We start from the raw sequence: 25,959 nt of genomic DNA, 5'->3' as shown, positions 1-25,959 counted from the left end.
TAGAATGGATGAGTTTGGGAATGTGTGTAAAGGTAGAAAGTTGAAAGTGAACATAGAAAAGAGTAAGGTGATGAGGGTGTCAAATGATTTAGATAAAGAAAAATTGGATATCAAATTGGGGAGGAGGAGTATGGAAGAAGTGAATGTTTTCAGATACTTGGGAGTTGACGTGTCGGCGGATGGATTTATGAAGGATGAGGTTAATCATAGAATTGATGAGGGAAAAAAGGTGAGTGGTGCGTTGAGGTATATGTGGAGTCAAAAAACGTTATCTATGGAGGCAAAGAAGGGAATGTATGAAAGTATAGTAGTACCAACACTCTTATATGGGTGTGAAGCTTGGGTGGTAAATGCAGCAGCGAGGAGACGGTTGGAGGCAGTGGAGATGTCCTGTTTAAGGGCAATGTGTGGTGTAAATATTATGCAGAAAATTCGGAGTGTGGAAATTAGGAGAAGGTGTGGAGTTAATAAAAGTATTAGTCAGAGGGCAGAAGAGGGGTTGTTGAGGTGGTTTGGTCATTTAGAGAGAATGGATCAAAGTAGAATGACATGGAAAGCATATAAATCTATAGGGGAAGGAAGGCGGGGTAGGGGTCGTCCTCGAAAGGGTTGGAGAGAGGGGGTAAAGGAGGTTTTGTGGGCAAGGGGCTTGGACTTCCAGCAAGCGTGCGTGAGCGTGTTAGATAGGAGTGAATGGAGACGAATGGTACTTGGGACCTGACGATCTGTTGGAGTGTGAGCAGGGTAATATTTAGTGAAGGGATTCAGGGAAACCGGTTATTTTCATATAGTCGGACTTGAGTCCTGGAAATGGGAAGTACAATGCCTGCACTTTAAAGGAGGGGTTTGGGATATTGGCAGTTTGGAGGGATATGTTGTGTATCTTTATATGTGTATGCTTCTAGACTGTTGTATTGTGAGCACCTCTGCAAAAACAGTGATAATGTGCGAGTGTGGTGAAAGTGTTGAATGATGATGAAAGTATTTTATTTTTGGGGATTTTCTTTCTTTTTTGGGTCACCCTGCCTCGGTGGGAGACGACCGACTTGTTGAAAAAAAAAAAAAAAAAATGTACCATTTTTTGCTGCTATAGGTTAATACTTTTAATATTTTCCTGACAATTTGTAATGGAAATAGCCTTCCATCTCAGAACACTACAGGTGTATAGAAAATAAAATAGAGACTTTTTCAAGTCAAAGATTATTTGAAGATTTTATTGCACATGTATTTTTTTCTCTATTAGTTCTTTTTCATCTAAACCTTTTCTCTTTTTTTTTTTTTTTATGCATCATGGCTATTAATACTAATGATGTAAGTACTGTGAAATTAGGCAACATTGTATTGGATGCATATGCATTCTTGTGGCAAATAGTATAATTTCTGTTGCACAACAAAACTAATATGTGGGAATTAGTTCCATGGTAATACTAGCATTAATGTTTAATACAGGAGTGTCAGTTGAAGCGTGATGTGAAGGAGGACGAGGCATGTAACCGTGTGTGCAAGGCTCTAGAGCACACCGGGTTAGTGTGTGCTCCATCCTCCCCCAAACACACACCTGGCTTTGTCATCTGTCACTATGCTGGACCTGTCAAGTATGATGCAGAAGGTCTGCTACACAAGAATAAGGATGAGGTGAGGCTTGAGTTAAGTTTCAAAATTTGTATTTTTTTTTTTTTTAAAGAGTTGTTTAAATGAGGTGTGTTGTGGACAATGAAAGCTTATGGAGAGCTTAGGATATGTTAGGGAAAAAAATAAGTTTGCTGAGGCTAACAAAAAACACATTGAAAGTTGAGCAATAATGTATTTAAGCATAATTTCCTTCTGCAAAATGGGTTAATGCATAATATACAAACACAGTGCAATAGTACTTAATTCAGGTGTTTTGGAGTACAGTGGAACCTCGGCTTACGAATTTAATCCGTTCTGTGGACTTATTCATATCCTGATTTGTTTGTATGCTGGGTCAATTTTCCTCATTTAAATGAATTGAAATGCAATTAATTCTTTCCAGCTGAATTCCTGCTCTCAAGAGGCATGATAAAATAACCCTAATATCAACTCTACGGCTTATTTATCTATCACAATTCATCTAATATGACATAATAAACAATATAAATAACATAGAAATCTGATATGCACTCTAGAATGAATAAAATATGTCATTACGTGGACAGTGGAGAGAGGAGGATTGCGGTCACGAATGGTCGCACATTCTCGCTATGAAAACGTCAGAGGTATTATTATAAGAGAAAATGGAGTTTGTGAGGCTAACTGAATTAGATCTGGTGTACATACGACATTTACATACCTTGGAGAAGAAATGCAGAGTGGCATATCTTGTCAGGAGTTCACACTTTTCTTAAGAACTGTTATGTACAATTTTTGTTTATCTCGCTACACTACGTATCTCCTGTGAGCTGTTTCTCCATCAACCATGTCAACAGCAGCTTTTCCATTTTTTCATCGACAGAGGTCCACTGCTTAGAAATTACTGTAATGCCCTTTGCTGGCACTATAGCTTTTATAGACTCCTTCTGCTTTAGTATTGTACATATAGTAGAGGGGCTGCGCTTGTACTCACTCGCCAAGTACTCAACCCTCGTACCTAGTCTATGCTTATCAATGATTTCTTGCTTTAATTCTATGCAAATCATCCTCTTTTTCTTCTCGGCACTGTCCTTTGCACTTGCTTTCTTAGGACCCATGGTTAGAAGAAAGAAATCTGATGAATTAACTGCACGAAACGTAAGGAAATCATGAGAATTCCTTGCACCACGAGGGTAGGTCTGTAAGCACATGTGCACTGGTGAGCATTGTGGTGGTGGTGTCAAACTAAACTAAATTATATGCAGTACATACATAGTATTATTATTATAATTATTATTATTGTACTATTACGTATTATTATAATTTTTTTTTTTTCAACAAACCGGCCGTATCCCACCAAGGCAGGGTGGCCCAAAAAGAAAAAAAAAATTTCTCTTTTTAAATTTAGTAATTTATACAGGAGAAGGGATTACTAGGCCCTTGCTCCTGGTATTTTAGTTGCCTCTTACAACAGGCATAGCTTATGGAGGAAGAATTCTGTTCCACTTTCCCATGGAGATAAGAGGAAATGAACAAGAACTAGAAAAAAAATAGAAGAAAACCCAGAGGGGTGTGTATATATATATATGCATGTACATGTATGTGTAGTGTGACCTAAGTGTAAGTAGAAGTAGCAAGATGTACCTGAAATCTTGCATGTTTAAGAGACAAAAGAAAGACACCAGCAATCCTACCATCATGTAAAACAATTACAGGTTTCCGCTTTACACTCACTTGGCAGGACGGTAGTACCTCCCTGGGTGGTTGCTGTCTACCAACCTACTACCTACAATTGTATTATTATTTTTTTTTTAACAAGTTAGCCGTCTCCCACCGAGGCAGGATGACCCAAAAAGAAAGAAAATCCCCAAAAAGAAAATACTTTCATCATCATTCAACACTTTCACCTCACTCACACATAATCACTGTTTTTGCAGAGGTGCTCAGAACACAACAGTTTAGAAGCATATACGTATAAAGATACACAACATATCCCTCCAAACTGCTAATATCCCGAACCCCTCCTTTAGAGTGCAGGCATTGTACTTCCCATTTCCAGGACTCAAGTCCAGCTATATAAAAATAACCGGTTTCCCTGAATCCCTTCACTAAATATTACCCTGCTCACATTCCAACAGCTCGTCAGGTCCCAAATACCATTCATCTCCATTCACTCCTATCTTACACGCTCATGCATGCTTGCTGGAAGTCCAAGCCCCTCGCCCACAAAACCTCCTTTACCCCCTCCCTCCAATCTTTTCGAGGATGACCCCTACACCGCTTTCCTTCCCCTACAGATTTATACGCTCTCCATGTCATTTACTGTGATCCATTCTCTCTAAATGACCAAACCACCTCAACAACCCCTCTTAGCCCTCTGACTAATGCTTTTATTAACTCTACACCTTCTCCTAATTTCCACACTCCGAATTCTCTGCTTAATATTTACACCTCACATTGCCCTTAGACAGGACATCTCCACCACCTCCAATCGCCTCCTCGCTGCAGCATTTACAACCCAAGTTTCGCACCCATATAGGAGTGTTGGTACCTCTCTACTTTCATACATTCCCTTCTTTGCTTCCATAGATAATGTTTTTTGTCTCCACATATACCTCAATGTACCACTCACCTGTTTTCCTTCATCAATTCTATGGATAACCTCATCCTTCATAAACCCATCTGCCGACAAGTCATCTCCCAAATATCTGAAAACATTCACTTCTTCCATACTCTCTATCTCCAGTGAGATATCCAATTTTTGTTTATCTACATCGTTTGATACCCTCCTCACCTTACTCTTTTCTATGTTCACTTTCAACTTTCTACCTTTACACACACTCCCAAACTCGTCCACTAACCTTTGCAACTTTTCTTTAGAATCTCTCATAAGCACAGTATCATCAGCAAAAAATAACTGTTAATTCCCATTTTGTATTTGATTCCCCATAATTTAATACTGCCCCCCCTCCCCAACACCTAGATGTGTGTATGTGTATACATGCATGTGTATGCCTCTGTAGTGTGACCTAATTGTAAGTTGAAGTAGCAAGATATACCTGTTATCCAGCGTGTTTATGAGACAGAAAAAATATCGTATGTAAAATATCACATGAAAAATATCATAATCATTGTTGACCTTTACACAGTTATATATACTTCATGTGTGATAATAACAGGCATAGGAAGTAAACAGTTACGTACAATGCCTTCACCCTAAAGGATAGATGGAGATGTTCGGCAAGACAGTTGTTGAACTATATTTTTACAAACTTGCTGTAAAAACATTAGTGCAGCAGTAGCCAAACATGCATTATACATCTAGCATTGGGGCTAATATATGAGTCATAATCCATACTTGGGCAGTAGGATATACAGAAAAAAGCAAACACAGATAGGTGAATTAACAGGTACTGGGAAATTAGGTACTGTGTTGAAAATGTAGATTGTTTTTTAAAATTTAAATTATACATACACTGATAATTAGTGTATATTTTAAATGTTATTGCCTCTTTCTAGGTTCCCCAAGAGGTCTGGGGTCTGTTAGCTGGAAGCAGCCAAGATTTTATTGGTAAATTAACAGTTGGAACACATGGTGTGGACATTGAAGCTGGAAGACGTACAACACGCAAAATCACCACCCTCTCAAAGTTCAAGTCATCTGTGGATACATTAATGAAAACATTGTCTCAGTGTGATTTACACTATGTACGTTGTATAAAGCCCAGTGAGGGAGCTTTGACAGGTGAGACTTAGAATTACACAGTTTTATTTTTTCAGCATACTGGTTGTCTCCCACCGAGGCAGGGTGACTCAAAAAAGAAGAAAACTTACAAAGATTTTCTTCTTAAATTTGGTAATAATTGCACTATATATATTGTATAAAGCCCAATGAGGAAGCATTGGCAGGTGAGACTTGGTAACATTTTATCTGTAAGTGAATATCAAGGTATGTTAACCTTTTATTAGTTACCTTGTTTGATGTAAATTAGCTGTAATGAGGTCCTGTTTTTTACCTTTGGTGTTTTAATCTCAAGTTCTTTAGAATGCACTTAGTGTTTTGTGGGAGAGAGGTAGAAGGCAAAAAGACAAGTGAGGATGGGACTCAATGAGGGACACAGCAAACAACACTGAAATTTCTCATCTAATGGAGAAGTTTGTAAATTCTGAATTATTGCATATTATTGCAAGGTTCAAGTATATACACTTTGCAGGTATACAGTATGCTGTATAATGTGAGGAATTACTGCATTGAGATTCCAGAAAATAGTTTAAGTGAGAGTTGACAGGGATACTTTCCTCAGTAGCCCTCATGCAGTTATACAATATCTAGTTAATATTTCTTTTGTATGTTGTATCTGTAACATTCTCTAGTTTTTTTTTTTTATAAATATGATAATGTATATACATCTTTGAGAAAATTGTATTATTTTTCTCAGGTTTAAATGATAAAATTGTAAATTAATAAAACTTTAAAAATATTTTAGGCATGGTTGATCGTGAGTATACTCTTCATCAGCTGAAAGCCTGTGGCGTTATTGAAACTGTCTGCATTAGTCAGGCTGGCTATCCAGTTAGGTAAGTGTCCTCTTATTCTTGGCATTTTTTATTTCGTCATGAAATTTTATACTGATTAATTTTTTGGGGTTGTAAGAGAAGTGAATGCTTGGGTGTTGGCAAGAGTTGTGGGGTTGAAAGATAAAGAATCTAACACAAAGTGGGAGTTGTCACAGTTGCTCTTTGCTGATGACACTGTGCTTTTGGGAGATTCTGAAGAGAAGTTGCAGAAGTTGGTGGATGAGTTTGGTAGGGTATGTAAAGGAACAATATTAAAAGTGAATATAGGAAAGAGTAAGGTGATGAGGATAAAAAAATTAGGTGATGAAAGATTGGAGGGAGAAAGTATGGAGGAGGTGAATGTATTCAGATATTTAGGAGTGGAGGTGTCAGCAGATGGGTCTGTGAAAGATGAGGTGGCTCATAGAATTGATGAAGGGAAAAAGGTGAGTGGTGCACTAAGGAGTCTGTGAAGACAAAGACTTTGTCCATGGAAGCAAAGAGGGGAATGTATGAGAGTATAGTTATATCAATGCTCTTATATGGATGTGAAGCATGGGTGGTGAATGCTGCAACAAGGAGAAGGCTGGAGGCAGTGGAGATGTCATGTCTGAGGGCAATGTGTGGTGTGAATATAATGTAGAGAATTCATAGTTTAGAAATTAGGAGGAGGTGTGGGATTACCAAAACTATTATCCAGAGGGCTAAGGAGTTGTTGAGGTGGTTCGGACGTGTAGAGTTGGAACAAAATAGAATGACTTTGAGAGTGTATAAATCTGTAGTGGAGGGAAGGCGGGGTAGAGGTTGGCCTAGGCAAGGTTGGAGGGAGGGGCTTGGACTTCCAACAAGCATGCGTGAGGGTGTTATTAGCGAATGGAGACAAATAGCTTTTATGATTTGACGTGCTGTTGGAGTGTGAGCAGGGTAATATTTATGAAGGGATTGAGGGAAACCGGCAGGCCGGACTTGAGTCCTGGAGATGGGAAGTATAGTGCCTGCACTCTGAAGGAGGGATGTTAATGTTGCAGTTTTATTGCTGTAGTGTAAGTGCACCTCTGGCAAGACAGTGATGAAGTGAATGATGGTGAAAGTTTGTCTTTTTTGGGCCACCCTACCTTGGTGGGAAATGACTGATGTGTTATTAAAAAAAAAAAAAAATTTCAGGCCTTTATTCTTTTACTGATACAGCTGAAGACTACTCAGGAATATCATTACAGAAGGCAAATAACACCTATATGGGTTTTTGGCATTTTTTTTATTTCCCATCTCTGTTTCTTGACACTGCCTAAAATAAAAATGTGTATTTATAGTAGTAGTTAAGAGCTCTTCAAATGCTTAATCTTCAATTTCTCTGATGACTTACTAAGAACACAGCTAGCATGCTAATACACCCCTCAACACTGCATCCCAGTAAGGGCTCTCATACAACATTTTCTACTCAATTTCACCTCCTTCCAATGTTTTTCTTGTCATTTCTCACTGTAGCTAGAACCATCTAGTGGCAGCCTGCTGACTTACACTAGATTTGTGAGCCAGAAGAGATAGGTTTAAAATCTACAGAAAACATACTACTAAGTGAATTCTTATCTTTGTGTATGAGGATGTCAAGGAATGAGAGTTTGTTGTCGGTTTCCTCTTCTAATGTAAACTGAATCAAAGGCTCAGGTGCAGTGAGCCTTCTGTGTAGCTTGGGGACATCTTAGCATCTTGGAGTGATGAGTGATATCCACGCTACACACCCACATGTTGTTAGTGATGATGATATGGAAATGTTCAGCTTCTGTGCGTTCTATCTAAGATTCACTAGCACACCTGCATTCAGCATTGGAAACCACCGTATGAAATAAAAGGATGCCCATCTCGTTATCTCAGAAGCAGATACGTGGGGGCACAAGTGCGTAGAGTCAGCCCTTTAAATGTCTGAAACTCTTACGAAAAATTAGGGCATTTTTATAATCTCTTGAGATTCTATCATAAATCTACTTCAAACACTTAACACTGACCTCACATGAGACATCTGGACAATTGGTACTACTAATACAGTGACTATGCTGACTACTACTTCTACTACAATAACAACAACAATGAACATTTGCCTCCTCCTCAATATATACATTCATTGAATATATATATTGAGTTGACAAAGCCTCTGGTGGGTAAAAAGTTGCCTTAATATATATATCATTAAGTTGGATATGTCCACTTACCTTACCATTTACTCTTTATATTTATTGTCATCAGAATGTGCTATGCTGATTTCTATGCACGGTATGGAGGATCAAGAATAGAAAGAGATGTTGCTGCTTCAAGTATTGCACTTGCTAGATCTATTCTTGGAACATCTGCTGAAGGAGATATTGATACAGCCAAGTGCAGGTAAAAAATAAAGAATTTGGTTACTTGTAATACGCTTATTTTTTGAAAGATGTTCTTTAAAAAATGAGGTCAACTTCAGGTAAGAAAATTTGTTGAAGATATTGTGATTGTATTTCATTACAGGATAGGTTATGTCATAATACAGTCCCTTCACAAGAGGTTCCATGATGCTGGTGAAGAATTGTTTATCCAAGGAATCGGAGCTCGGCTCTACTCTTGAATCCAGCCTTATTACCCCCATTTCTCAGGCTCTGTTTGACCCTTATGAGTACAAGACTTACCAATGAATATAATAATAATATTGGTAATGTCAGTGAGAAAGAATAATTACTAATCATTTTAGACAAAAGATAATCTATATTGTTCTTCATAGTTCACAGATATCCCTTATTTTTAAAGTTGTTTCATGTGTAATGAGTAAAAAATTGCAGAAAGTGATTTCATTTGGAAATTGGACTAAGTCCCATCTATAAATTATAGGTTCCTTGTATATAAAAGCCTTTATTTCAGTTGTAATGTCTATGCGTTTCTCGAAAAGACAGCTCTGAAATGAATAATGGTAAATGTAAATGCAGCAGCGAGGAGACGGTTGGAGGCAGTGGAGATGTCCTGTCTGAGGGCAATGTGTGGTGTAAATATTATGCAGAAAATTCGGAGTGTGGAAATTAGGAGAAGGTGTGGAGTTAATAAAAGCATTAGTCAGAGGGCAGAAGAGGGGTTGTTGAGGTGGTTTGGTCATTTAGAGAGAATGGATCAAAGTAGAATGACATGGAAAGCATATAAATCTATAGGGAAAGGAAGGAGGGGTAGGGGTCGTCCTCGAAAGGGTTGGAGAGAGGGGGTAAAGGAGGTTTTGTGGGCGAGGGGCTTGGACTTCCAGCAAGCGTGCATGAGCGTGTTAGATAGGAGTGAATGGAGACGAATGATACTTGGGACCTGACGATCTGTTGGAGTGTGAGCAGGGTAATATTTAGTGAAGGGATTCAGGGAAGCCGGTTATTTTCATATAGTCGGACTTGAGTCCTGGAAATGGGAAGTACAATGCCTGCACTTTAAAGGAGGGGTTTGGGATATTGGCAGTTTGGAGGGATATGTTGTGTATCTTTATACGTATATGCTTCTAAACTGTTGTATTCTGAGCACCTCTGCAAAAACAGTGATAATGTGTGAGTGTGGTGAAAGTGTTGAATGACGATGAAAGTATTTTCTTTTTGGGGATTTTCTTTCTTTTTTGGGTCACCCTGCCTTGGTGGGAGACGGCCGACTTGTTGAAAAAAAAAAAAGTGTTTTTCTTTTCTTGGGGTCATCCTGCAAGATGTTAAAAACTAGAAGCTAAGAGCAGATTGTTCATCTATAATAGCATTCCAAAGCACAACACATTAAACTGGATTGAAATAATCTAAAGGAAGTAATTGGTGAACGTTGGGAATCAAAATTGTTTCATTAGTTTTTAAAGTGGTCACTAGAGCGTACTGGAGCTATCACATGGCGTGTTGAAGTAAACCACCAGTTTTCTCTACCCTTTTCTTACCATTTGTATTCATATTGTAGCCTTTAGCAGTGGTGGGCACAGCTAACAGAAAAGTTAGCTTCGCTAACTTCTAATCCGCAAACTAAAATATTAGTTCCACTAATGCTAAACAGCCGAAAAAATTAGCAGAAGCTAATGCTAAACACTAACTGCTAACTTTTTCATACAAATTCAGATTCAGTTTAGTTTTTTGGTCTTTTACTTTTAGACTTAGAACAAACTTGGAGAACTTCCTAATAAGATATAGAATGCCAAGGTGATATATGATGATCAAGTGCCGCTAGTGCGAAAATAGCAATTATTTAATTTTGTGATATAACATGAGCGACCAACAAGGACACGGTCGAGTTAGCTAATTTGACTGTTTTCTTCATTAGTTCCAGTTACTCATTGTATTCTGTTTCTATTCATGTTTGCATTTAACTTAATTTTGATTTTGAACTCCGTAAACTACAAACAAGTAGTTGAAAATCTTGCTTAAAGTTGAAACCTTGAGGCCAACTTATAGCTGCACCAGTGATACAGCTATACAGGTGTACACAAATAGTTAAATGAACAAATGCAATCAAACATCAGTTTAAATCTAACATACACTTTATTTACTGTACAAAATGCATAGCATGGGTATTACTCCAAGATCAGATGATGGCTGGGCCTTCTCCATTGCTTTGATGTGATGCTGGTTGCCCTTCATGAGCATCAGCCTCTCAGCATTTCCATCTGACATTGCTTTCCGACTGCCAACAGTGTATGAATTTTTTTTTTTTTTAGCAGACTCAAAGTTAGTGGAACTTTATTTAACCCTTTCAGGGTCCAAGGCCAAAATCTGAAGTGGTGCCCCAGTGTCCAAGAATTTAAAAAAAAAAAATTGTTATTTTTTCTTATGAAATGGTAGAGAATCTTTTTGTGAATGTAATAAAACAAAAAGTACGAAATTTGATGGAAAATTGACGAAATTATGCTCTCGTGAATTTTGATGTGTCAGCGATATTTATGAATTGGCGATTTTGCCGACTTTGACTCCCATTTTAGTCCAATTACATTATTCCAGTCGACCAAATTCTTAGCTATTTCACTAGTATTACTTCTATTCTATCAATTGGGCACAAGAAATCGCCAAGTCAACTGTTTCAACTACAAAATAAAGTGACTGGAAATTGGTAATTTGGCCAATTTAACATAAAGTTCAAAATATTCCAATTTCAAAATAGAGTCCAGAATAAACAATGTAGGTATTCCTGGCACTAAACTAACATTTCCTCTGTTCATTAGTTATGTTTTGAGGCTTTAAAAATAAATTCCATTTTGATTTTTTATTCACATAATGAATTTTTATTCACACCAAAAAATAGAAGATTTACTGTTATGCAATATTGTAATAATTGTATAAATATTATCACCACTTGGCAGACGATGCACCATCCCCCCAATGAAAAGCAGGGGTGTCACTAGCACGTTAAGAGACCATACAATAAGTGTCAGGGGCCCGAGACTGTTCAACTGCCTCCCAGCACACATAAGGGGGATTACCAACAGACCCCTGGCAGTCTTCAAGCTGGCACTGGACAAGCACCTAAAGTCAGTTCCTGATCAGCCGGGCTGTGGCTCGTACGTTGGTTTGCGTGCAGCCAGCAGCAACAGCCTGGTTGATCAGGCTCTGATCCACCAGGAGGCCTGGTCACAGACCGGGCCGCGGGGGCGTTGACCCCCGGAACTCTCTCCAGGTAAACTCCAGGTAAACATTTGTGAATGTATATTAGACCAGTTGGCGTGTATTAGATGTGTGAGGTCGTTTGTTTACTCTTGAACATCGGCAAAAATTTAACATTTCCGCCACTTTGAGCTCAGTTTCAAGCCATTTCCAGTGCTAAAACCAATCAAAATTATCTCTATTTCTGTAATATGTCTTCCATTCTATCAAATGAGACCAAGAAATCACAAATACAACTATAAAAAACATACGAAAAAACGCTGCAAAGTCACTGTTTTAATAAAAAATCACGGTCTCAGTTTTTTCCTCTCATTATACACAGTGTGCTGCAGGATTTGTTTTATGTGGTGCACACATACCACATAGATGTATTCTCTCATATCTAGGCCCAAATTTACCACTCACAGTTTATCAGAGTGAGCCGAGCTCATGACGTAGATCTACGGTTTGGACCCTGAACGTAAAGCCGTAGATCTACGGGACGGACCCTGAAAGGGTTAACAGAAGCTAACTGGTCTGCTAACAGTTTCCGAAGTTAGAGGAAATGCTAATCCACTAAACGAAAAGTTAGTTCCACTAATTAGCGGTTAGCAGAACTGTGTCCACCACTGGCCTTCAATAATAAATCTAAAATCCTGTTCTATTCCATGCTCTTCTGTTCTATTCTCTTCTTTTCTAGTCTCTGCTATTACCTTTGCCTCCTTTCCCAGATTGAATGGGGTGGATCAAGCTAAAAGTAGCCCCTTACCCCATTCAAGTGTATCATCAACTTAAGTTTACAATGATCTGAAGTGAGCAAGTCTTCCTTGCTGCTAGAGCACCTCAACATATTTGACTCGTCTCAAAGCCAAGTTGTCAGGTGAGGTCTACACTGCTATTCACTCTCAGATCTGTCCTACAACACGTTATATCACACAAGATTAGCAGTAATTTCCTATTGCAATAGATTCAATGTATGGATATTTCTTTAAACAGCTCATTCACTATATTCATTCATATTTTACATGATCTGCACATGTTTCTTGTACCCTCTGTCACACACTGTATGGTTTCTTCACTATTTTGTGTGTGTGTGTTGAACTTAATACTGTATGGACAGCCTTGCTTTCTCAATATAATTTCCTCTGTAAGAGTATTCGGTGATTTTCTTACTTTTCTGTCATTGGGGGGGAGGGATCCCCAGATACTGGTGAAAGGTTCTGGAGGAATTGGAGCTGTCCTCCCTTTCCTTGGAACAAATCCAATTACTTTCTATTTCCCATGTTCTATGATCCTTACAGGTTTAGTTCTTCCATGATGAATGTAGAATAATCAAAATGTTTGTCACACATCTATTCTTAATTTGTGAATCTATTAATAATTATTGTACATTGCAAATTATTAGTCTATACAGCTCTCAGTCTTGGCTTGATTTTACCTAAGCTAGTTCCATAGATAATTATGATCATTTGCACTGTTATTGTTACATGAAGGCTTGCTTTAGTAGCACTGATCTTTGCCTGTGATCAGCTGGAACATGTTTGGGAAGTCCTCAAGATGAAACTGTACCACTGTCTCTATGAAGTCCTTAGTTAATAGGGCTGTAATGTTGATGTGGTCTAGCAGACCACTATGGGAACGAGCATTCAACGAAAGCCTGGGCCTAGGCTAAATTGTAAGGGTAGAAAAACTTGAAACTAGTCATAGGTAACAGGTATATCATAGGTGTGACCTCTATGTCCAGAGTAGAGAATGTTACTTTGTCACTGCATCACTAGTATCTTCTCAATAATATATCTTTTATTCCAAATAGCACCAAATTGAGAACCAGTTACCATTCATGCTGCTAAAAGGTGTTTGATCCAGGGGAATTAAAACTACCCATCCCTTGGATCAAACCTTATTACCTACCATTCTCCTGTTGCTGCCTCTTACCAACATACAGGTTTAGTGCTTCCCTATGAATGTAATTTAAAGATCAACTCAGTGATGCAGTGTAATCAGTTCTGCTACTTTTGCCTTCTCTGTATTCTTAAAACCTCTCTCCAAGCTGCTGCTCTAGCTTCACAATCCTCCTTACTTATCAGTGTTAAGGACAAGACTGAATTCGTGTACTTCCTCTGGCCTGAATTTCCAACATGCACTTACACTGTATCTTCACTGCATCAATTGACAGATAATTTCCAGACAGAAATAGGAATGGTTTAATGCAGTTTAACTTAATTCTCTGCATCCACATTCATACACAGGAGTTGACACCAGTTGGCTGTGTTGAAAATTAATTTTTAAATGATCATGAATGCTTTTTCTCTTCTGAAACTCTATACAGCAGCATCCTGTCACATTATTGTATCTCTTTTGATATTACATCACTGAGTAAAGAAGAGGTAGATCCAAGGTGAAGAGAGTTTTCTGGATAAAATTAGCTAAATTTGTAACTTGAAATAAAAATAAATTTTTGTGGCAACTGCACCTGTCCATAGGTGGTGCCACTGTGTTTTATCAGTGTTGCAGTTTGGTGTAGGCACACAAAAAAGTGCAGTATCCTTGCCAGATTTTCAAAATATACATTCTGCTTCCAAATTCTGGGTAACAAGTTTCTCTGAATTCTAACTGAACAAGAAATTCCTACAATAATTCACCTCCACTCATGCCAGTCTAACACATGCCTGCTGAATGCTCAGCTTCTGTCTTTAAATCTTCATGACCTCTGTCCAGCTATTCCTTAGACATTTCTTACACCTTCCTTCTACCTTTGATTCTACTCTGCTTGGGAGTGCAGCACAGTACTGTAAATGCTGCATTTCTGGTGGATAGGAATTTGTTCAGTAAGGCTGGTCAGTCATTTGAGATTTTATTCATTGTTACTCCATATTATTTAAAAAAGATTGTCTATATAATCTGTTTTGCCCTGAAGAACAAATTTCTTGTGCAGGCAATGTGGAAAATGACAGATGCAGAGTAATGCAATCCTTTATGGGCGACGTTTCACCCACAGTGGACATTATCAGGACTATAAAGCACGCTGTGTGGGCAAAACATTGTCAACAAAGGATCACATTATGCTACACCTGTCTCTTTTTCCATTGTGTCACTGTTATATGCCAGTTATCTTCTTTAGTACAGGCACTCTTAATAAAATATGCTCCACACCACAGGAAAGGTTGGTCACCTTCCTTCCGCTTGGCACTGAAGAGATGCTGTAAGACTTTCCGAGGGACTGAATTTTAAGACACTATGCATGTGTTTGATAAGCCTGTTTTGCTTTTGCAGCTCTTAGTGCTCACTTAGTAAAATGAATCTTGAACCTTGTTGACCACATATCTTTTACTAAAGTGTTTTTTCTTTTCAGCATTATACATTACACAAATAATGCACACAGTGTGTAACTAGTTAATGCTCCATGTCAGACTGAAACCTCACTATGTTTCTTTCTCTTCTGTGTGGGTTATTGTGTATTCTAGCCTTGGTATTGTGCCATTTTATTCTCATACAAATCTGTTGCACCTAATTGTATCCATCCAATAATTGCTTCATAAGTTCCACTGCTCCTTTTGTTCCACTGAGCTGTGTATACTTGTACTTGTTAGTCATATTACCTAAAACTACACAAAGTAAGAAACATTGGTCGGTGGCACATTCAGACTCGGAGAAAATAAAACAAAAAGAGTACCATATTAGATACTGTATTTTGACCTACCAGTGAGGCACTCTTATTTTGTGTTTTGTTTTCTCCACATGGGTTTGGTTATGCCATATTACTAGTACCATTTTCATTGTTAATATTAAACAGTTTTGTTTAATTGTCTTTTAGATTTGGCTATACCCGAGTGTTTCTCTCCGAGAGTGCTCTTCACACTTTAGAAAAAGTTAGAGAGGAAAAGAGAAACCAAGCTGCCACTTGCCTTCAAAAATGTAAGACTCTTGTATCTTTGGTTCCCTCAGTTACTCATGTGGAAAGTTAAGCTATGAAAATTTTTGTCTTTGGTATTATCTAGTATTTTTTAAATTATAAAATAAAGTCTTGAATAGTAAGGCCTAGCAAGCACCTGTGTGCATGTTAGATAGGAGTGAGTGGAGGCAAGTGGTTTTGGGGATTTGAAGTGTAAGGTAACATTTATGTAGGAATTCGGGAAAATTGGCTAGCCAAACCTGAGTTTTGGGGGTTGTATTTTGCAAATTAGAGGCAATGCAGCTATTGAACGAGTGATGAATGAATGTCCTTCTCTGGTGGAAATGACTGCTGTAATAAACAAAATATATTTATCTTATATAGGAAAACTGTATATCACATTGGAGAGAGGGAGTATGGAAGAAGTAAATTTTTTCAGATATTTGGGAGCTGACTTGTCAGCAGATGGGTTTATGAAGGAAAAAAGGTGAGTGGTGCGTTGAGGTATCTGTGGAGACAAAAAACGCTATCCATGGAGGCAAAGGAAGAAATGTATGAAAGTATAGTGGTAGCCGGCCTCGAGTCCTGGAAATGGGAAGTACAATGCCTGCACTTTAAAGGAGGGGTTTGGGGTGACTTCTGAACTGTTGTATCTGAGTGCCTCTGCAAATTATTATTATTATTATTATTTTTTTTTTTTTCCAACAAGTCGGCCGTCTCCCAGCGCTGCAGGGTAGGGAAGGAAGCGAGGGTATTGGGGGGGAGGGATGATCAGTAGGTTACAGAAAACAGCGGGGCAGGGGATAGTGCGGGGGTAGCAAGAGATTGAGGTAGAAAGGGCTGAGGGCATCAGAGTTTGTGAAGTAGGTCAGTTGTCAAAAAGTCAATGAGAGAGTCCGGATGAAAGGTGGGTCCATCAGCGAGAGCGTCTCTGCAAAGACGGTGATTATGTGTGAGTGAGGTGAATGATGATGAAAGCTTTTTCTTTTTGGGGATTTTCTTTCTATGGGTCACCCTGCCTCGGTGGGAGACGGCCGACTTGTTAAAAAGAAAGTTGCCCCTTCTAACTGATGGCTTAAATTTTTTATTCTAAGTAAATTATTACTATTACAATCATAACCAAGTGCTAAACCTACAAGGCTCATACAGCACTGCCACTAAGTAAAATGCTCATTACATAAATTCAGTTTTTAACAGCACACTGAAGAATTCACTAAAAGAAACTTTCAAAATGCACTATGGTTTATTGCACCTTTTGTTTACAGGACTACACACACAGGCAAGGAAACAGGTGCACTAACATTGTTGTTTTTTTGGTCCTACAGGTTGGCGGAAATATAGTTGTCAGAAAAAGTACAAAAGATGTAAAGCTGCATCTTGTCTGATTCAAAAAAATGTGAAATCTTGGTTAACCAGGTTGAAATACAAAAAGATCAAATATTCATGTTTGCTTATTCAGAGAAATGTGAGAAGAGTCATCACACGCAAAAAATATCTGAGACTGTATAAAGCTACACTAACAATACAGAGATACTTCAGAGGTTGGGCAACAAGGCGAAAATATGAAGCAGCAATGCAGCCAATGGTGATGCGACCAGTCTCAAGACAATCTGTTATGTCTATGAATAGCCTTGACTATTACAGCTTAACTACATCAGTATCAATACACAGCTTAAACCCATCATTGCTTGATACAAGTCCTTGTGAAGGTGTAATAGGGGACACAGGAGCATTTAGCTTGACTGGAGAAGCACTAAAGGCATATTTGTCTCCTGAACACCACCAAAGACTTCTTGAGACTGAGGAATCTGGCATCGAGACCGATACAGAGAGTATTAATGGAGATGCGAGTCATGTAGGATACAGAAGGTCACGTAAACTCCGTCGGAGATCACAATTAAATGAACTAATGGAAGAAAGAAGCAAGGCCAAAATGCATCATACAGCCAGTGATGAATCCTTAGCAGACATTATGAGTAAGCCTGTTAGTTCAAGCCCAAAGTTGAAAAATTCAAATTGCAAGTCTCATAATGTGGCAAAAATGACTATTACAAGCCCAAAGGATTCAGAAAAACCAACAAATGCAGCAAAAAAGGCATTCTCCGGCACACTTTCCAAGAATATAAAGCATTTATCTGATGAAAAGGTGAAAGAAGCAAAACCTCTTCTTCAAACCAGTGTCCAGAGGATGAGAGTTGCTACTATGCGGACATTTCAAGAAATCTCTGGGATTCTGAAAGATTACTCTCCACCTGAAAGTTTGCAGATGGTCCTGTCAAAACAGAATACATCGCTTTTCTTCAGAGATGGAGTGCTGTCTTACAGACGCATGCCTGTCGTGAGTATTCTTGTAATTTCCAAAATTTTCATTATAAATTTGATCTTTTGATCTTTTTATATATTTTCATCTGAAATTTAATCCTGCTCTATATACATTTATAGATAAATACAGATAATTACAAATACTGGACTGGGGATGAAAAGTTCTTAGAACCACTAACAGATAGCATCCCTTCCTATGAATGCAGTGTATAAACCACTAGAAAACAGCCCAGGAGAATTTTACAATTTTTTTTTTAATCCTTAGGTTATGGTTCATCAGGCCTGAGCATTAAAATTTTTTATTAGTTATAGAATATTCAAAAACATTTAAGAATTTTTTAATTCATTACAAGGTTCATACTGGGAACTTCTGTATTATGTAGTTTTTAAGCTAGCCTTAAAGATATTAAAAGTGATGGGTGGTGCTGAAAGATAGGGAAAGAGGTATATGTTAATGATTATTTTTTGTTTTTAAATATTTGAATTGTGAAATATACTGTGAGGATATATATAGTACCTTATTTATCCTAATGTGATCAAACCATGTTTAAATTAATTTATTTTACATTTTTTTTTATGTTAAGATTTAAAAATGTATGGGAAATACAGCAATATTTTTATTCTAAACTGTATTCTGGTAAATATATTTTATTTTGTGATTACTGAATGATCTGCATCAATGTATCAACAATTGCAATGCATTATATTTACCTGCTTTGCTTTACCTTGACCTCAGATTGCCATCAAATTCCACACCCGTCCGACTTGCTTGCCATTTTCCCACAACCTTCCTCATCTTGAGCAGCCACAAGGCTTGTGGGACGCCGTGCATTAACCGCTGCTCACACACCACTACTTCCAGAGCTATGAGAAATCAGCACTGTTCACCTTTAAAGATGTGAGAAGATTTGTTGGTTTAGATAATCACTAACTGAAATTTTTCTTTTGCCTCCTCTCCTTAAATAGTTGGCAGTGGGTGAATCCCTTAACACAAAATAGGAAATGTAACTAGGATTTAATTCCCTCCAATTGCCAGTGCAGTAGACATTCAATTATTTGGTGTGTGCTTAATTTAAGAAATGTAAATATTTTTATGATTCTGGCTGTCTTAACTGAGTAGGAATTATGGGTGACTTTTTCTCAGTTGTTTGAGAATCAAATATTTATATATGGCATGTATCAAAATAAAATTCCATGTGTAATCAAATTTACCAAAAGGGAAATCTACCCAGAATTCCAGTGCACTTAATTGAACTTTCAGTTAATCAGATGCACTCACATTTTTATAACTGATAATCAAGCATAAACTGCGTTTGGTATTAGGCTATTATATCTTTCCCCAGGTCAGTCTTGCCATGAAAATCCTTAGTGTTTTATATTATACTTATATTCTACAAAACACTTTCCACCAGTCTGTTTATTATATAAAAAGCAACTGCATCCTATTACTATTAAATTATGACTGAAAAACTCTGAATGGCATATTTACTGAGTTATATTATAAAATATTTTGAGCAGTCATAGAATTATATTGTATAATTTTTTTTTTTTAGTTAGAAACTTTGAACCATTAAGCAATATTATTTAGGATACAAAGGCTTTCTGCTGATTTTTATAAAGAAAAGACAGGTGCAGATGTTTAATACATAGTAAAACATCAGAGTTAGATACAGAGGAGAATAAATATGGAGGCAGCAGGAGTATTGGCAAGGTAAATATGTGATGTTTCACTTTGTAGAGCAAAACTCAAGGAAAGCTGGCATTGTTTCCTTGACCTTCAAATATTGTTTACTCAGGTAAAACAAATAAGAGACTGTACTGTTGTGTTAAATATATTTTTTTTTTAAGCAGTCACTTGGTATTACAGGTAAAAATGCAAGGATATTTAGTAATTTTGGATGCAGACAAATGATGCAAAGCTGTTAAGTGGTGAAAAAGCCAATTACAGTGAGGAACTTTGTTGACAAGTCAATGACTGACTGAAGTAGTCTGTTCCACAGGTAGATTATCTCAGTGTTTCTTTCTGCACTTGTATTGTTTTCACCAAATTTAGTTGCAAGAGGTCAGAGATGAAAAAAAGTAAAGGGAAAGATTGTATACACCTACTTGACTCATTAATTATGTGAAATATTAATTTATTTCGAAGTGATTTGTTAAAGGTTTTTATATATTTCTGTAATTATATATGGATAATACTGTTAATTATTGTCAAATGATTTAGTAATAGGTATAAAATATGATAACATCTGGTATGGTATTTCATCATCACTCACTCCAATACTATGATGGAGTGAGCAGTGGTGAAAGTGTTTCTTCTTCTTTTGTCAGTCACCCTACCTTGGTGGGAGATGGCAGGTGTACTAATAAAAATGTAACCTGACTGTTGACAAAGTTGTACAAAATCAGTATTTTTTTTAAAGCAAAAATGACACTTTACGTCCAAGTAATTTCAGGTATGCGGTACTTTATATGATTTCCATAACTTATACTTTAATGGAAGTATTACGAGAAATTAATCATCTATGCCTCTTGTGATTTCCTAAGTTATTAGTGTGCTGATACACTGGAACCTCAAATATCGAGCTTAATCCGTTACAGGAGTTAGTTCTAAATGAAAATCTAAGCAATATTTCCCATAAGAAATAATGGAAATACAATTAATCCGTTCCAGAAACCCAAAAATATTCACAAAAAAATACATTTTATAGAGATTAATTATAGTTTTACACAACAAATATAGTGCTCAATTATGTATATAAATATAAAATAACGTTTTTACTTACCTTTATTGAGGATTGGTGATGGCATCTGGAAGATAGGGAGGAGGAGAGAGGGAGTTGGGGTTAGTGTATGGAAGGAGAATCCCCCTCCATGAGGACTTCAGGTAAAGCCCTCTCTGGGGTTACTTCCCTTCTCTGTCTTTTAATGCCACTAGGACCAGCTTGAGAGTCACTGGACCCCTGTCTCACAAAATAACTGTCCACAGTCCTCTGTTTCTGTCGCCTCTTTAACATTTCCTTAAAATGGAACATGGTTCTGTCACTGAACTTCTTGCAAAGATGACTTGTTTCAGCTTGCTCAGGGTGGTACTTCTCCACAAACATATGGATATCATTCCACTTGGCACAAATCTCCTTAATCTTTGAAGAAGGCACCTCATCCACTCCCTCTTCTTCCTCCTCTGAAACACTATCACCTGCCATCTCTTTATCCTTGATCCACACCAGCAACAACTTTTTAACCTCTTGTGGTCTTTTTTTGGTTAGCTTATTAACACCTTTCGCAACATCAGCTTCCTTGATTTGTTCTTTCTTTGCCAGGATAGAACCGATGGTCGACTTGTTTTTCCCATACATCCTGGCAAGCTCAGCAAGTCTCACACCACTCTCATACTTCTGTATTATTTCCTTCTTCACATCTATGGTGTTTCTCACTTTCTTTACCACAGGGGTACCACTAGCAAGTTTTTTTGGGCCCATGGTAGCTTATTTCACAGTCCCACAAGCACTAAACACAATGAAATAATCATAAAATGTTTGAATGAGAGCACAGGTTAGTGTTCACTCAAGCATCAACAAAGCCAGACTTGCTCGCAGTGCTTGCGTGGGGATGCGGACAGAGCGGGCTGGCGGACAGGTCCGGTACCCGGCGGTCCGATAATAGGAACAAAGTTGGTTCGAAAAAAGGGTTCTATTTTTGAAACATTCGATAAGTGATACATTCGAAATTTGAGGTTCCACTGTATTTAAAATATTTTTGTCTAAGTCAAATGGAACTTCATTACTGTATATTTCTTAAATAGCTATAGGACATTGTACAATGTTATGTAACTTGAATTTGATCAGGCAGTCAATGAGGGGTAGAAAAATGTAATATAAAGCAATATAATTTTGTACATATGACTTTTTCAGTGATATTCTAATCAGGTACTTGGGTAATGACATTTTATGTATAGTACATAAGGAAGTGAAAGTAAAAAAAAACTTGTTCTCGGAATAAGTTTTCATTAGCAGCACTTATATATTATTAATGTTACTGTATGTTATTAATACATATACAGTAATAATAGCAAGTATTACCAGAGGTGTATATTATAAACTATCAAATGTAGGAGCATATATCACAGATAACTCGCACTGAGGAGAGGAAACCAAGTGTGGGTTATTGTGGTTTGTTCCAGCCACCTTATTGTGACTTATTATTCTTTAGGAATATGTACATCATCTAGATCTGTGTGCAAGAAATCTGTCTTGCTTAGTCTAGTCTAAACTACATTTGTGGATCAGGTGAATTAAACCTTTTTAGTTTCTTGTGATAGAACTCGAATGCCATCCTTCATACTGATATTTTTTGCACGTAAATGAGTACAGTATGTATATTTTACACCAAACCTAAAAGTCCAAGCATTCAAGATGGGTGCCATGATGCTAGGAACTGGAGCTACCCTCCACTTTCATCAACCCAGTTGTCTCTAATTCCACAGTGCTGTAAGAGTCTATTACTGTCATTAATTTACATTCATGGGAGAAATGCTAAACCTGTAGGGGTCATACAGCGCTGGGGAATAAAAGGCATTCAGGCCTAATTTAAGGACTTGGAGCACAGGTCTAAATCCTTAGATCAAGGAACCTCCCTTGAGGGGTGCAAGACACTTATAGGTTTAGAGCTTCACCATTAACATGATCTCTCAAAAAGCCTTATTGTATCAAAATACAATATAGTACTGTAATAAAAAATGAGGCTGTTTATTGTTAATAATATCAAAATTTCTAAAATTTACATGAATTTTGATATGTCTATGGTTTTCCAGTCATTGTGGATTATTTTGAATTTTCAAGAATAGGTAGTGGAACTAAGACATAATTTAAAATTTTGGCAGTTGAAGTTAATATATACAGTGAGGCATCGATTATCCTGTTCCATTGGGGTAAGCTTGCACCATTTTTTTTTTTCAAAATGCTGGATGTTCGCATTAATTTTGATGTTCTCTGTTGTGTGACATTACATTTTGTAATGATTATTACAGATGCTTTGTATGAAAACCACCACCAAATAAGTGACAGGCAGCTAATCTATGATCTACTTTTTATAAATTGTTGAAGATGATGCTCCCTTAAATTCTACCTGTTTGAGTATATCAAGTCTCAAGTAAATATTACTACTGTTTTTAGTTGTATAAATGAGATTGTTTTGTTTCGAGCTTTCATGAATTAATATAATTAACTGCAAAGAAACATGAATTAATATAATTAACTGCAAAGAAACATCAATGTGGTTATAATTAAGGTGTTGCCAATATTAAGGGTGAGATCAACAGTTGAATTTTGGTATACAAAGCCTTTAAACATTATGCCAGTCCCTTCATGACTAGAGGAATTGGAGCTACCTTCCCTTTCCTTGGAAGAAACTTGATTTTCTGCCATTCTTGTATGACCCCAACTTGTTTAATGCTCCCATGATTATTGTGTTATTTTTCATTTTTTTTTTTTTACACATTTAACCCAAGGATAAAATGTTTTGACTTCACTATTACTGTTGGCAGTGTCTCTTATTAACCTAAGCATGCAGTTGATTGAATGTGACCTCTGTGATGAAGAAGAGACCCATTGCAGAACAAGCTTTATGGAACATTTCCTTCTGTGTAGATATTTCAAGTCATGCATTACTGCATGAAGCTTTAAACAGCGAAACACTTAACCCCCCTCCCCCACCTAATAAAAAAAAAGCTTTTTTTGCAACTATTTTTCACTATTGTTGGCAGTACACTATTTAAATCCTGCCTTCGTAATTATTATACTTGAGTAGTGATGATTAAGTCTCGTGCAATTGCAGAATCATTCCTGTTTTACTTAAATTTTAATTTAAGTCTTGTGTACGAAAGATGTTATTTGTTCTAATTTGTGAGTTTATTTTTTTGCAATATTCCTAGTCAGAGGACATTAATATATTTATTAATTCTATATAGTTCTGCATGGTCCTGATGAAAATGTATTCGTTTCAAGAGTAATTCACAACCAAGACATGTAATAATGATGATAGTCTACAGCTATAATAGACAACTGTTTTATACAATATAACTTCAGCTTACAACAGTGTTTGCTGTGCACTTAGCATCAAAGGCTAAAGTTCCTCATACTCTCATTCTACATGATTATTATTATTATAATCAAAAAGAAGCGCTAAGCCACAAGGGCTATACAGCCCATTCTACATGAATAACCATGATCTTTGCTTTCATAATATATTTCAATACTCAAAGAATATTGCCACTACATTTAGGGAAGTTTTACTGATCAAAGGGATTGCAGCTACCATTCCCTTCTCAGTTGCCAGGCAATGTGTAGCCTTTGTGGATTCAGTGCTTCCCCTTTAATTATAATCAAATCAAGTGCTAAATGTGTAGGTCATACATCATTTCCCTATTGGTATAATAAATCCATATACATTAAGTTACCAGCAGGTTATTTGTATGTTGCATCTTATTTCAATTTCTGTGGAAAAGGACGCTCGTGTACAATTCAGTTCAGGACATTTGTTAATGGAAATATTTCACCACAAGTGACTTCTTCAGTCCTAATGGACTGAAGAAGCCATTTATGGCAAAACATTTCTATTAATAAATGTCCTGAACTGTACACAAGTGTCCTTTGCCAGAGTTTGTAGGTATCACCTTATTCCAGTTTACTGGAATACTAATAGTACCTTCTAGCCTTTTCTATGGGAGTACCTTAATGCTGGTAAAGTACTCTTGAACCAAGGAATTTGAGCTACCTTCTTCCTTGGATCAAACCTGGTTACATACCATTCCTCAAGCACTGCATGACCCCTACGAGTTTAGCACTTCTTTTTAATGTTATAACAGAAAAATGTACACATTAACAAAGCACATTAATAATGTATAAAATAGCTCATAATAAATCCCAATTTAACTTTTATGGCTAAGGTTTAATTATATACAAATAACCTGCACATAGGAGAGAAGAGCTTAGGACAACAAATCGGTCTGACCTGATATCTCCTCTACAGGTTCTGTCTCTTATTCTGCAAAAAACAGTGATTATGTGCGAGTGAGGTGAAAGTGTTGAATGATAATGAAAGTATTTTCTTTTTGGGTCACCCTGCCTTGGTGGGAGACGGCCAACTTGTTAAAAAAAAAAAATCATGTAAACAGAGCATTATTATTATTCTAATAAAGAAGCGCTAAACCTACAAGGGTCATACAGCGTAAACAGAACAGAGAACATTTATTTACAGTGTATTATTAACTACACTTTAAGAAAAACCAAAATTTATAAAAAAAAAATACTTTGAATATCATGGTCTGTTCTAGAATACATTTATTTATGCAAAAGTATAAGACATCTGTTCCTTCAAGGGCAAAGTCTTGATCCACACAACTGATCTTGTCGTTTCCTTCCTTGGAGCAACCCGTAATATATGACGTCCATAGATTTAGTGCTTCCTCCCATTAAAACAAGTAGAATGCTTATTATTAAAATCAGACTTCTTTAATTGATTCATTAGTGTTGCTTCTATATTTATAATATATGTGGTAAATTTATTTTATGCTCCTAAATAGTTCTTTCTGTATTTCAGTATCTGGAGGTTTTAACATATTTCAAATAATGAATGAATTGTACCAAGTAATTTCTGTTTTTATAATCTTGAAGCACTAAATCTGTAGGGATCATACAGTACCTGAGGCAATGGGAGGCAGTTGGGTTCAATCTAAGGAAGGATGAGCTCTATTCCGTAGATCAAGAATCCCCTCACTGGCATCAAGGCACCTCCTTGGAGAGAATTAATTTCTGTAGTCTTGAAAAATGAAAACGGTTTGTACCTAGACACTGTGGTAAAAACTATGATATTTAGTGAAAGACAAACTTATCAGGTTGTAATATACAAAAACAGATACATGGCTTTACAAAGCAAATGAGAACCCTGAGGTCATGCTCAGGAGAGGTCACAAGTTAGGAAACATGAGAGGTCATGATGAGACAG

The 25,959-nt window shown here is 37.0% G+C and overlaps 1 protein-coding gene and 1 long non-coding RNA gene across 4 annotated transcripts in view; one reads left to right on the top strand and one right to left on the bottom strand.

The window, feature by feature from the left end:
* LOC128698208 (unconventional myosin-XIX) overlaps positions 1-25,240 on the top strand; it is a 59,259-nt gene extending 34,019 nt beyond the window's left edge. The window contains exons 13-20 of one of the 3 annotated variants that reach the window (XR_008408436.2): positions 1,450-1,635; positions 5,110-5,335; positions 6,078-6,168; positions 8,389-8,523; positions 15,559-15,659; positions 16,962-17,974; positions 18,695-18,856; positions 22,985-25,240. Coding sequence is in view for 2 of the 3 variants with exons in the window: in XM_053790349.2 (XP_053646324.2) it covers positions 1,450-1,635; positions 5,110-5,335; positions 6,078-6,168; positions 8,389-8,523; positions 15,559-15,659; positions 16,962-17,974; positions 18,695-18,793 (1,851 nt within the window). In the remaining variant the exon portion in view is untranslated. Of the gene's footprint in view, positions 1-1,449; positions 1,636-5,109; positions 5,336-6,077; positions 6,169-8,388; positions 8,524-15,558; positions 15,660-16,961; positions 17,975-18,694 lie in introns of all 3 variants that reach the window. The other 2 variants (XM_053790350.2, XM_053790349.2) reach the window with 2 other exon arrangements.
* The window catches only part of LOC138854586 (uncharacterized), a 15,353-nt gene continuing 7,361 nt past the window's right edge, over positions 17,968-25,959 (bottom strand). The window contains exons 3-4 of the long non-coding RNA XR_011393764.1: positions 18,670-18,846; positions 17,968-18,383 (exon numbers count right to left, since the gene is read on the bottom strand). This is a non-coding gene — a long non-coding RNA (uncharacterized lncRNA). The remainder of the gene's footprint in view (positions 18,384-18,669; positions 18,847-25,959) is intronic.

This window comes from Cherax quadricarinatus, chromosome 63, assembly GCF_038502225.1.
Source record: "Cherax quadricarinatus isolate ZL_2023a chromosome 63, ASM3850222v1, whole genome shotgun sequence".
NCBI classification, from domain to species: domain Eukaryota; kingdom Metazoa; phylum Arthropoda; class Malacostraca; order Decapoda; family Parastacidae; genus Cherax; species Cherax quadricarinatus.
This window is presented reverse-complemented; position numbering and strand designations above follow the sequence as displayed.